Source organism: Numenius arquata, chromosome 1 (assembly GCF_964106895.1).
Source record: "Numenius arquata chromosome 1, bNumArq3.hap1.1, whole genome shotgun sequence".
NCBI lineage: Eukaryota > Metazoa > Chordata > Aves > Charadriiformes > Scolopacidae > Numenius > Numenius arquata.
The window spans coordinates 9,816,091-9,830,115 of NC_133576.1; the positions used below are offsets into that span (position 1 = coordinate 9,816,091).

Here is a 14,025-nt window from a genome sequence, read left to right on the forward strand (position 1 = left end):
TCATGAAAATAAAATGGTCTGCAAAGAGAAAAGGAAGACTTCCAGGGTGTCTGCCCTACTTGGTCAGAGACAGTTCAGGGTAGTGCAGAACAAAGTGGAACCAGACACTGGCCCGACTTGGTAGAGTACAGCTAGCAAGAAAATGTGATGCTTCTTTTACATTTAGAAATGGAGCTTTGTTTCCATGCAGGTAGCTTTGTCCATCCTTCTGCTTGCTGAATTACAGATGTATTTCTATTTATTTTATGTTTTCTGTACACTTTCAGTACAATACCTGATCTTCTTAAAACCGAGCAATAGCAACCTTATAGACATTTAGAAAAGAAGTAGAATTTTTTATCTGGGTAGAGGACCACTAAAGTAATGGTATATGGAAAATGTTTTTAAATGACTGGATACATGTATTGCCCACTTAATTCATCAGCAGCTATAGAAATGATTGTACCATAACAATATTTTTATTTATCTGCCACGATAACAGTATGAGAGTGCTGGATCATAAAAAAACTGAGAAATTACCACATTGTCCTCAGCAGCAAGCATTATCTTACAGACATCCTCCAAATTATCCTCCAATCCTGCTAATTGAAATTAGTTATAAGACTCATTCCATCTTGCCGCAGCACATCGGTCTTACTCTTTCTTCTCTAACTAACCTCTACCTATCCAATATCCTGCGAGGACCTCCCTCCCTTTCTCAAGCTCCCATAGCTCAGTTATTCCTACATCCATACCTTTTTCACTACCAAAAATCAACACTTACTTTCGCCGAAAGACGAAAAATCCCAGAAGCAGCCCAATAAATAGTAGAACTCCAAAGATAATAGAGACTATGACTCCACCAGACAGAGCTCCCGTGTCTGCAGAAACAAAGAGAAAGGCCATATCACTCAAAAGACCAATAACTATTTGTCTGGAATGTAGGAACCAGCTTCTGCCAGCAAATGGCATTAGGTAAGCTATGGCCATTTGTCTTCCAAACAGCAGAGCCACCAGATGTGAGTCCTATTATACTGTTATTTGTGTGCACAAAGAACCTTCTGGTGTGTACCTGGTTGACTCTTATCTACAGTTTGGGTCTTCTAGTTGAGTAATTTATCCCTATGCCCACATAAATTCCATGACACTTTCAAAAATGAAGAACAGCTCTTCTTTCCCTCCCACTCCTCTCCAACTACTCTTTCAGATCAGACCCTTCATCCTGCTCAGGAGCTGATTTAGACAATAGCACAGCAAAGATATGATTTTCCCCAGCAGTCTAACTTTACCCTCTTCTTGTTTATTAAGTTAATTTCCCCCTCCCCTTTCATCAGTATCTGGGGTTGGTCCTTTGCCTAATTACCTTCACAAAAGGCCCTGTCTGTTTAGGACTTTTGAAACCAGCAGGTACTGACTTACGAATTTGCAGTCTACCATCATATTCCTGCTTTCTCAAAACTAAGCATCAGGTGGTTCCATTTTGTGACTGGACAGCGTTCAGATCGTGTTCACATAACACAGGTTGTCTTCTGCCATTTAGATTCTTAAGCTAAAGCTATCCATTTCTATACAGTATATATTTGAATTCATCAGAGGAAATGCTAAATGACCTCTGTTGGTAAACTATGTGGTTTTAAACCTTATTTCCCATAGCTTAAAAAACTATTTAAAAAAATCAAAAATACATTACTGAAAAGTGTTTATATCCATATCTAATGAGAATCTACATTTTTTAATATTTTCCCTTAAAGAGATTCATTAAAACATTCAAAAGGAAGAATATTGCTAAAGAAATTGTTTCAATAAATGAGCAGATTTTAAAGCAAGGAACAGCTTGTGTGGCACAGACAACTGCGTCTGGAAGTGTTTCCTAACATCCAGTCCAATGGTCAGCATCCATAAAGCCTAATTAACACTTGTTATTCTTGCTCAATTTGATGCTGACTCATCCCACTAAAATTATTAAAAATCAGTTAATCAGAAATCAAGAGGCAGAGCTAATGTTCTTTTTTATTAAAATCAGAAATTCAAGATTTGGAAGGTGAGACAATGTATTTTATTAATAAAATGGACAAGCTTTTAGGTAGGTAGCACTTCTGCAGGAAATCAAGGGATCTAAATTCTCAAATGCGTATTTTTTTAAAAAATGCCCCTTCCTGCAAAGCTTGTTCCACTAATATCCCTAGCCTATTACAGCTAAACAACGCCTACTATTATCAAAGAAGGACTCCCACCAAATGAAACCTTGCTGGCACTTCTTTTTAATCCCGTTCATATTCAAAATACCTTTGTCTTAGCATGATAAGGTGATCAACTTTTATTTTAAAAAAAGCATAATCTTGATGAAAGTATTTTCTAACATGTCCTTTTATAATCAAAACTATTTAAGGTTCATGTTAACTTACGTATTTTCCACAGAACCTTTGTGGTATATTATTCTGTTGGTTAAAGATCACTTATGTCATCATCATTTGGCATTGTGACTTCATGAAAATTTTACCAAAATCTCCTGGTGCCAAAAAAAGCCCAATCTTTAAATTATATTCCAATCGTGGTAACACAACCACTTTATCAGCTTTTACACAGTTAATTTAACTATTTAGTTACATTAAGGTATGCCTTTGCTTTCTTCCATGTCCTTATTTCATTACAATAAAACAGCACCATCCAATGGTGCCACTCAAAGGCATCATTTCAACAGACATATTTCTAAAATTATCCATAAGGTCAATAGGAGGATATGTGAATGTGTGGAATGAAAAGAGAGCAAACTCCATTATAGAAAACTTTAGATAAAGGGGAAGTCTCTGGGTAACTCAGGGAAACAGGATGTTGGATGTGAGCCCTGTATGAGATGTTCTTTGACATAGGAGCAAGGTCTTCCTTGTGGCCTCAATAGCTTGGCCTTCTACATTTTGTGCTTTGGCAGAGAACATTTTTCAGCAGCACATACCATCTTTTGGGCAGAGTTACATTCAGGGGCTGGACTACATACAGTAGAAATGATAAAGCTGGAAAAAATAGCGGTGAGGTCCTTGTAAGTTCTCCTTTTCCCTAGTAACTTTCACACAAAAGGAGGCATATTGTAATCATTTTGCTAACACTCAAACTCAGAAACATTAGCCAGAATCAAAATGTCTTTCAGGAGAACTAAATGAAGAGTTGGTAAGTAATTTGCCAGTACCACACACAGACCTGAGACTGATGAGTTCTGAATGGGAAGGTACACATGGATTTTATACAACACTAACGAAACAAGACAAATGTCTCATTATTCTACATTTTTGCAAAGCAGCAGGCTTGGCCCTGGCGACAAGAAACTCAGGAGTGTGGTATCTGTGCCTTGCACCTAACAGAACACAAAAAGAGATCTGCCTATCATGTGAATATACAATCTGATGGAGAAGTGAGTTTCCCCCAAATGAGATACCAGTGCTTGTCCTTTACCTGGAGGAAGGGTGCGGAATTCCTGCTCCGGGGAGTAGGGCCCAGGCCCGAGGGGTGTGATGGATCTCACACGAAGCAAGTAGGCTGTGTCTGGCTGCAGGTCTGTCAGAGTGACATTTGGCTCAAGAAGGTGCTTCACTGTGTAACGCGCCTCCTCTCCCTGCCAAAATCCAAGAGGGTCAAGTAACAAGAACATGTTGAACAAAGAGGACACTTCCACTTCTTTGGGTGAAAAGGGGAAGAAATAAGGCAGGCCCCACCTTCTCAAAAAACATGACCTCATACTCCACTGAGGTCCGGCTGCGCTGCCGTGGGGCAACCCAAGAAACAGAAAGACTACTGTCATCTCTTTGTGTCAGGATAAACTGGGATACTGTCACTGGAGCTGCAGGGGAGAGAACAGAGAATATCAGGAAGAAATACAAATATAATGCAGACTAGGCACTCTCTTCACCAGAATCTCACTCTTTCCTTCCCTGGTCATACCAGCTGGAACTGACTCTCATCGCCGCTGCCACTCCCTTGCCTTTCTCTTCTGTGGTGAAAAGGGAAATGAGGTCTCTGGTTGTAGTTAATTGCTTTCCGTGAATAGTATGCTTCTACCCCAGAAGTGGAAGCATAATTTTGTTTGGCCCTCAAAACAAAATCAGTGTTCCAAGAAATTACATTTAATCTAGCACTGCACTGCAAGTGTTCAATTGGAAACAAAATTGTTCAGATTTTATGCTCTTACAGCAGCAGTAACACAACTATCCTATGTGATTTATGAATGCAGCCTCATTTTCATAAGGGTACAGGGAAATTCAATGCTCAAAATCTCTCAGCTGACTGAAAACGTGTGCTGTTCATGAATAAAAAGATAATTCTCAAGAGTCTGCAAGGACTGAAGAGTCAAGCCTGGTTGTCTCCTTGTCCTTCATCATCACTGGGAAGTGATGAGGCAAGCCAAAAGTAGCTCTGCTTTTCTAGCTCAGAGTTGTGCTGCCCCCGCATAGAGTCAGGAAGAAAAGTTGTATTTTGTCACTAAATCAGAACTCGGGGAAAGCACCAAGGGCTGTTGAGCACTGCAATGTCACTTTTCTATAATCATGTTTCACAGCACTCTGGAAAGCATTCACAGGCCAGCCAAAGTAGCCAGCTTGAAGTTAAACTACAGAAACTTGCATGTTTTTAACATCCTGATTTATCCATGATTTCAAAGTTGCTTGCCTTTTTTTTTTTTTTTTCCAGCTACAGTACTGGATTGTGTTGGATTGTGAATTTGGTCAGATTTTTTGCAATAGCTGTGTCATGGAAAATATTTCAAGCCACAGTCCCTGTTCTTCCTGTCACACAGGTAACAATACTTAGGCTGGACTGCACTAGTGTATGACAATGAGAGCTTTATCCTCCTCACATCTGTTAAGTCCTTGGTGGATTCATAGCCCTTGATGGGTAATGATTACTGCTGCTTTGACTTGCAAGGAATATGACTGATGGACTTTACATGCCAGAGGCAGAAGTATCTTAGAGTTCTTATCATACCATACCAACACACACGGCAGACAGAAGGAGAAGATGGAGAAAGCTTAAAGATTCACAGAGATTCCTCTTCCTCTTCCTGATGAGCAGGAAGAACTTCTCTCTGCTTCTGCTAACCTGCATGTCCAACTGCGACCCAGACAGCTGGAGCAGTTCTCTGTGAAGCAGGTCCCATTCCCGAGACACCATTATGGGCTTCCACAGCAAATGTGTAGTTGGTGTAAGCTTCTAGGCCGTCCACATCCACAGTAGGTTTAGTGAGACCAGAAGCACTGGGGGAGAACACCACACCAGCCTCACATGGCTCACAGGACAGGAAATGGCAGCGCTGACAGAAGACTGTGTAAGTCAGGTCCTTCCGCCCACCGTGGTCACTGGGTGGCTGCCACCACAGACTCAGCTGCGTGCCAATAAGGGAGAAGCTGACATTGCGGGGAGCTGAGGGGGGGCCTGCAAGAAGCACGAAAGAAAGTATTAGATCCAGGCGTTAATACCCAAAGTACTGCACAGTTTCCCATCTGCTGATGCATTTCAAACGGAGCCTTCTGTCCCACCAGCCTCTCCCTCTCTGATCTCTCATCCACAGTTCCCAACATTTTGTTTCCCCCCATCTCCTTGGTCACAGAATCACAGAATGGTTTAGGTTCAAAGGGATCTTTAAAGATCATCTTTAAAGATCATCTTTATAGATCAACGCCACTGCCACGGGCAGGAACATCTTTCACTAGATCAGGTTGCTCAAATCCCATCCAACCTGACCTTGAACACTTCCAAACATGGGGCAGTCACAACTTCTCTGGGCAACCTGCTCCAGTCTCTCACCACCCTCAGTGTAAAAAATTTCTTCTGTATGTCCCATCTAAATCTACTCTCAGTTTAAAACCATTGCCCCTTGTCCTATCATTACACGCCCTGGTGAAAAGTCTTCCTCCATCTTTCTTATATACCCCCTTTAAATATTGAAAGGCTGCAATAAGTTCTTCCCAAAGCCTTCTCTTCTCCAGGCTGAATAACCACGCTCTCTCAGCCTGTCTCTGTTAGGAGAGGTGTTCTAGCCCTCTGATAATTTTTGTGGCCCTCTTCTGGACTCACTCCATATCTCTCTTGTACTGGGGACCCCAGAGCTGGATGGCAGTACTCCAGGTGGGGTCCATGAGAACAGAGTAGAAGAAGAGAATCATCTCCCTTGACCTGATGGCCATGCTGCTTTTTATGCAGCCGAGGATAAAATTGGCTGGTCTGGGCTGCAAGCGCACATGGCCAGATCATGTCTAATTTTTCATCCACCAGAATCCCTAAGTTCTTCTTTGTGGGGCTGCTCTCAATAAGTTCATCCCCAGTCTGTATAGATATTGTTCTTTCTATTCCCAACTCACGGGTGCAAGCAATGTTCTGGCCCTCCGAAGGTGCTCGGTAGAAGCCTGCGTTGCAGGGACAAGATGTAGCCCCTGACTCGTTGGACAAGCTGTGGGGGGGGCACTTCAGGCAGTGTTTAGTCTCCAGGGAGTGACGGTAGAATCCTCGCTGACAGGCTGTGGAGAGACAAACAAGTCAACATAAGATCAACAATAAACCAAGATCAACAAGAAACCACCTGCCAGTTTTGTTCAGCTTCTTGAACACTCCTTTATCTGCTTGCTTTTCTTCCATTTTCTTAGCTCACTGAAATACTTAGGTTGGACAGGACCCCTGGAGGTCACTTAGACCAATCATCATCTCGGAGCAGACAGAGAAGAGATGCAAACTCAAGACAGGATCAACATTATGATAGGACTTGTAGACTGAAGAAGGAGGAATCTCATTCCTCACAGATCTGTATAGATGCTCGTCAGTCTCAGAGACTTCTTTCAACATAAACCCAGACTGACGCCCACCTTGCCATTCAAGGTTTCCACACCATAAATAGGAGCTGTAAACACTGGCTTCAAGTTCTTGTACTTCTCAGAGTTCTCTGCTTGCTGACTTCATATGGGATAGCCAGTGGGCTTTTTAGCAGAAGCACCTTTTATGATTTCAGGTGTTGTACCAGAGCATCACCTAGCAGGGCCCTGGGGAATATTTAGATAACTATCAGTTCACCTAACAGCACTGAGTGTAACCAGCTATGGAACCAACAGACTGCAAGAGAACAGGTACCACATGCTTTCTACTTCCAGTTCTATAAAAATAAGCAGCCTCATCTTTCTCTAAATATAACATCTGACGGTTTTTTTGATGCATTACTATTAGCTTGATCTACAGGAGCACTGGTCTGTCTATCAGTTATCTCAAGGTCAATGGTCCACCTCTATAGGTGTGTACCCAGGAGGAAATGAGAGAGGGAGGCTGAAGTCACCTGTGAATTTAATGGTTTACTGGCCTATGCTACATGAATCTATCAAATGTTCTTAAACCAAAGAAACAAACAACCTATCACTAATCAGATAGTTGAGGAATCCATATGGTAATTTTCTGCCACAGCTACCACCTTGCATTTAACTTAAGCACTGAGGGAACGACCCCTTTCATACTGCACTATAAAAGTAACAGTGTCCTGTGTAATCCCTCAGGAGATATCAATGGAGAACACCCCAAAGCCACCTACTCAAGAGCCTGACATAAATGGCTTACTGTGGTGGAGCATAGCACAGGAAATGATCCTTTATCCAGAAAACAAACAAAAAAATCCAGCCATTCCTACTACATGACACAGAGGAATACCTGAGGGGCCTAAAAAAATTTCCAACGGGCAAACAAGATTCTTCACCATCAGTCTCAGGAAAAGTCATCATCCTCACTGTACACTGAGATCTCTCTCTAGGTTGTCATCACAGAAGTAGCTTAATCTCATTTCTATTGATCCTCCTTCTTGCCCTGGGATGGCACGCAGACAGTCCCATTAACACTGGATGAGGTCAACTGGCCTACCAGTTGCATAGCAATGCCATCACATAGCCATTTGGGGATACTATGACAGTTCACAGGACAAAAGAATTTGCAGCAGTTAAGCCTAAAAAGCACAGATAAGACAAATACTCACAAGAAGAAGAAGGAGAAACCAGCACCCGATTTCAGGCAATACCAGAACCAGTCAGGAACAAGTCTGTCATTCTGAGCTACAATCGTACAATGATATGGTCAATGACAGCAAAGGCTGTTGAAAGAATTAAGAGGCTCAAGCAGCCCAAAGAGATTCCATTTATATTCAAGATCAAATCACCTCCTTCAGAAATAGGCAAGATGAAGAAAAGTTACTCTGATCTCCAGGCTGCTCACAACTGAGAGCACTTCTGCATTCTGGAGTGAAGATGAAAGCTTTGTGGCCTCCTGCCATTTTGCTCCAGTGCGAGATTTCAGAATTCCTGACGCTGGACCACTTTGGGGTCAGGAAAGTTTTGACAGCAACATGAAAAACAAAGCAAGCGCAGGGTGACAGACTCATATAACACAGTTGTTCTGATATTCCCTGGACAATAATACCCTCCATAAATATGGGACAACATACACACCCTCTTATAATCAAGGCTGAGACAGCAAGTAAATCAGGGAAATTTGGGGTTGGGGACCTTTGCAAGAACAGTTAGCTCTGACCCCAAGAGAGTTGCTGTTAGGTCTCTGTTCCTCCAGCCCCCAGGTCACGCTTGCTTTACTCAGTAAAGTGGTGCTGAGGTCCTTCAAGCAGGAGAGCTGCCTGGCAGGGGGAGAGCACACCTGGCAGGGAGAAAGAAGTGCAGGGAGAGAACTGCACAGGAGACATCCAAGTGAAGGGACTAACCCAGGTTATGGGGCAGGAACCAGCCGGCCGGACCAAGGTCGCATCCCCTGAGGCTGTGCCTAGACCAGTGAACTGGTGGATGAGAAGCTCAACATGAGCCGGCAATGTGCACTAGCAGCCCAGAAAGCCAACCACATCCTGGGCTGTGTCAATAGAAGCGTGGCCAGCAGGTTAAGGGAGGTTATTCTGCCCCTCTACTCTGCTCTCGTGAGACCCCACCAGGAGTACTGTGTCCAGCTTTGGAGTCCTCAGCACAAGAAGGACATGGATCTGTTGGAGCGGGTCCAGAGGAGGGCCACAAAGATGATCAGAGGGCTGGAGCACCTCTGCTATGGGGACAGGCTGAGAGAATTGGGGTTGTTCAGCCTGGAGAAGAGAAGGCTCCAAGGAGACCTTATAACAGCCTTCCAGTACTCCAGTACTCTCCAGTACAGGAGAGATGGGGAGGGACTCTTTGTCAGGGAGTGTAGCGACAGGACAGGGGGTAATGGTTTTAAACTGAAAGCAGGAAAATTTAGATTAGATATTAGGAGGAAATTCTTTACTATGAGGATGGTGAGGCACTGGAACAGGTTGCCCAGAGAAGCTGTGGATGCCCCATCCCTGGAAGTGTTCAAGGCCAGGCTGGATGGGGCTTTGAGCAACCTGCTCTAGTGGGAGGTGTCCCTGCCCATGGCAGGGGGGCTGGAACTCAATGATCTTTAGGGTCCCTTCCAATCCAAACCATTCTTTGATTCCATGAAAGTAAAGGGGGGCAGGAGGTGTAGGTAGGAGCGGAGGCACCCAGACGCCAGGGCGGCCTCAGCCCCGGGCCCGCTGGGCGGGATGAGGCGCAGCGCGGGGGCAACAGGCCATCCAGCCCCGGGCCGGCGGGACGCACAAGCCCAGGCCGGCCCCGACCCGACCGGCGCCCTGGGAGCGGCGGGCACAACGCAGCCCCGCAGCCAGGGAGAGCCCCCGGGGCCTCGAGAGGGAGCGGCCCCGGCGCCTCAGGGCGGAACCCCCGGCCCCGGCCGCCACGACCCGCCCCAACGCCCCCGAGTCCCTGCCGCCGCCTAACCGCACCAAGCGCTGCGGTGGCGGCGCCCGGCGCCTCGGCTACCCCGCCGCGGCAACCGGGACCCGCGCACCCGCCGTGCCGGCAGCGGCCGGCAGGTGGCCGCACAGCACCGGCGAGGCGCCCGGCGGCAGCGGCGCCTTGCCGGGGCCTCGGTGCCTCTCCCCGCCCCGAAGGCGGTGCGAAGCCTCCCCCGGAGCGCCCGGCTGGTCCGGGGGTGGGAGCTGCAGAGACCGGTGGGCCACGGCCCGGGCCTGTAGCGCGAAGGCGCTGCCCGGCAGACCGGGGAGCCCGGCTCCCATCGCTGCCTGCTCTCCTCCCTCCTCTGGATGCCTCGGGCTCCCTGGGCAGAAGCAGAGGAGCGGCTGCCCCCGGGTCCCCCCAAGAGCGCAGCCGGCGGGGCAGGCGCACAGCCCACAGTCCCAGCTCCCGCCCAGCCCCTCTGGCCGCCGGCACCTGGTTTCCCCAAGCCCTTGGGCACCCGGCTCCAGGCGACAAGATGGGAAAAACAGGCCTGGGAAAGGGCCTGCTCCACGCTGCTCGCCAGGCGCCAGAGGGCAGAGAGGGTGGCTGGGGCCCTCCCTGCCTTCATTCATTCCTTCCTCTTACAGGTGCTCACGGGGAGACTGCCAGCAAGCACTGGGCAGCCTGCAGACGCCAAACCTGAGCTTGACAGGGAGCTGGGCTCACCCACCACCCTGCAGAGCCCATCAAGGAACCAGAACACAGGCCAGGGGCACATCCAGCCTTTGTGTTCACGGTAAATTGTGTACTTGAAGTTAATCATGGGGCTCTGGGTTTATCGGCAGCAAAGTCTGCGATGCTGTGAGAGGCTGAGATGTAATGCTCTGGGCAGGCACAGCTTTTCCTGGATCATGGGATGGCTAAGCCATTGTGTACCCAGAAGAGCTTTATGCAGTTGGGAATTCACCGAGGGGTTGAGCAAACTAGTTCAGAACCTCAACCTCTGGCTTTCTGTTGCCTCCTGTCCTGTAACAGAGATCAGGCTCTCCTCCCTGTTATGAGGCAAGGGTTATTGTTTAGCTTTCATTTTTTTTTCTGTTCCTACGTAAGGCAAAACTTGGAACCAGAAGACACTGCCTGGAGGTCTTCCTCCATCTTGTCCCCCTTTTCATGTTTGAAGGAAAAGTCCTTCATCTTCTGAGGACAAAAGCAGAAGCTCTAACCTCAGTCTTTATCCTGACCTGAATTGTTCCCAGTCCTTTGCACAACACCTGGTCTTTTCTGTAGAGGGAGAGGACCTCAGGATATGCCGTAGCAGGCAACCTACACTCACCTTCTCTGATCCTCCGATAAGACACTTCTCCCTACCCGTTTCTAGGTTCTCCCTTCTTCCCTTCCTCTCCTGGTAGACCTCCCCAGTCCCTACTGATCCTACAAAAGACACTTCTGGCTGCAGCTGTACTTGGGCGGAGTGGGATAAAAGCATAGATGTAGAATGAACCTGTGCTGTGATAGCAGTCGGGGCCTGTCCAGACATGACAGCTTCCCTGCCCCTTCCCAGGGGAGTGCTCTCAGGAGGGCGGGGAGAGCTCTGTAGCACCTAAGTGGAAAAACTGGCTGGGCTGTGCGAGGAGAGGGGATTGCTGGAGAAAGGCAAGGATCTTGTGCTTCAACCTTCACCAGCTCCCTAAGCGAAATGAGCAGCAAGCAGGGGGGGTTCATAGGGGCACCAGATCCCTGTAGCAGAGCAAAGCAGAGAGACAGGGCACCCCGCTGGCTCTGGGAGCAGTGCATGACTTGTGCCACATGGCTCTGACAACAAGAGCTGAGACATGCTGTTTTTTACATCCCTCCCTGCAGTAATACATATCCCCCAAAACATCACACATATACTCTCTCCTGACAAACGCACAAAGTTGCCCTAGGAAGCTGGATCTTGTCCCCTCTGTGGCAAAGGGAGAGCCCTGCAACTGCCTGCTCCAACAACCCTGGCTCACTTTGTGGCTCCATTATCCTGGTGACTCCTATGCTTGCTAATTGGTCTTCCTCAGAAATGAGCCAGACACTGAACGTGTTGTGCAATGCGCTTTACACGGTTTCCCATGGCAGAAGAGCCATCCCAGTCCAAGCAGAAGGGGACACACAGGAGAAACTTGCCTCCCTCCAGCTCCCAGCTTTCTAGTCACGGGACAAAGACACTGCTCCATGCGTCTGACCCGCCTGCCCTGAGAGAACAAGGCTGCCATTTAAGGGTTGGGAACGAGTTGTTGAGTGAGTCAGTGTCAATCACACAGTTACAGCTCGCAGAAACTAGCTGCAGAGCTGAAGGCTCCTGGATGAAGCCCAAGAGGGAGTGGAGAGGTGTGTGCAGGTCTTACACCTGACACATGAGGGGAAAAATCACAACTGAAAAAGAGAAGCGAAGGAGTGGAGGAAAGGTGTAAGATACACCTGGCTGGCACAGAGGACAGGCAAGAGAGGCAGACCACACTAACTCCCCTGATCCCACTTCATGCTTACAGATCTCTAGCTCCCTGGAACCTCTCCCATGGCCTACAGCCAGTGCCTGTCTGCATACTCACCTACGCAGCTCCCATCGACTTCCTCAAACCCCACAGCGCAAAGGCATCGGCCCATTGGTACCAGCCACTCCCCGTCAGTGCTGCAGTGCATCCTCGGGGGAGAGCCCTCTTCTTCAGCTGCATGCTCCACGCAGACCCCAGGTACCTCTGTCAGCCCCTCTGAACCTGCCAGCGTCTCCGGGAAACGGGCCAGGCCCCGCACTGCTTCTGGGCAAGTCTTGTAATACACTCGGACAGACACCATCGCTACACAAGCCCCAGAGTTCTGGAAAGCCAAGTAGAAGCCCCGGCGAGACAGCTTCCCAATGGGGCACACTTCTGTGTTCAGCTGCATGGCGCCCGATTCAATGTCTCTGCTTGTGAAACTTCGATCCGCTGCCACAGTGTTGAGCTAAGCAGAAGAGAAAAAGACAACAGCGTTAACATCTGAGCAGGCAGCAGCGGCCGAGATACCCATCCTCTCACTCTCCTTTACACTAAGGTTCTTTAAAGGCTGGATGGTCAATTGTTTCTAATGCTAGCGCACTGCATGCTTTCTTCACACGCGGAGGAAGTGTTAGCAACAGGGTCCACATCCCTTCTTGCCTCCATGCTTTCCACCATCTCCTGTCAACTCTTTTTCAGTCGTTCACTGGTCTTACACAGTACCCTATGTTCTGGGTCTCTGATCTCAGAGGTCTTTAGGAACTGCCCCAAAGGAACAAATTCCTCTTCCATGAGATTTTTTCTTTGTTTGCAAATTGTGTGCAGTAAAATCACAACAATGCTTAGAGCTGTGTTTTAAATTGACCAGTGAATTACAGCCACCTATTTCTAGGCTGAACTTGACGCAGATCAGATCATCTACTGCAAGGTGCTTCTCATGCAGCGCTCAATGTATTTCAGCACTGTAGACACTTGGGTGAAAAATGCTCCCACACTCCTACATTCCCACTGCCTCAGCAAACAAAGGATGAGAGGGAGAGAGAGATGCTTTCAATGCTTCGGCAAACGGGAAAGGCCTCCGCGGCATCATGTGATATGGAAGAGCTGGAATGCAGGTGGGGTGGCCATTCTTCCTAGAGAGCATGATGGTGGGGTGGCCCTTCTTCTCAGAGTAAGCACCTGATAACTGATCCTCTTCACTGCAGGCCCCTCCCCACTGCATGACACCACCTGCTCTGTGTAGCTGGGTGGCAGATGAAAGGATCTGCACAGCAGCTGCATCTGGCAGTGGGATCCTAAGGCAGCTTTAGGAGTTGTGGAAGTACCGCACAAATTTACCCGGTAGGTCCCAGCTGCAGGAGAGGTGGAGGAACATTGGGGAGGGAAGGGAATCCGTCAGCAGAGTCCTGCTCTGCCCGTGGTGGCTGGTTCTTTGTTTTCATCTCATCATTTAAAGTGCAGAGGAAAGGGCAGTCAAATAATTTAGGCCTGTGGCTTCTTTTAGGACAGAACTGGGGTATAGAAGTTCCTTTACAAAAAATCTGAGGTTGCCTGTTCTGCAATTCAAATGTTTCCATGGCAAGAGGGCACTAGGTTGGGGGAAACAGCAGTTAAAATATAGCAGTGCTAAATACTTTCACACAAGGGACAATTTCATTATAGCAAGTCATCACCTCCAGTTTTAGAAAGAAAAGACCCTGCATCTCGTAACAATCAAGAGTAAATGGTCAGGAGCACAGAGACCTGAACTGGATTCTGTTCTTCATTTGGTCTAATTTTGCTTTGTTACCTATGGC

At 47.6% G+C, this 14,025-nt stretch overlaps 1 protein-coding gene across 1 annotated transcript in view; it reads right to left on the minus strand.

Annotated features, from left to right (window-relative positions):
* The window catches only part of EPHA1 (EPH receptor A1), a 36,896-nt gene that overhangs the window by 5,315 nt on the left and 17,556 nt on the right, over positions 1-14,025 (minus strand). The window contains exons 4-9 of the mRNA XM_074145030.1: positions 12,305-12,695; positions 6,324-6,479; positions 5,065-5,397; positions 3,687-3,811; positions 3,427-3,586; positions 764-860 (exon numbers count right to left, since the gene is read on the minus strand). Coding sequence (XP_074001131.1) covers positions 764-860; positions 3,427-3,586; positions 3,687-3,811; positions 5,065-5,397; positions 6,324-6,479; positions 12,305-12,695 — 1,262 coding nt within the window. The remainder of the gene's footprint in view (positions 1-763; positions 861-3,426; positions 3,587-3,686; positions 3,812-5,064; positions 5,398-6,323; positions 6,480-12,304; positions 12,696-14,025) is intronic.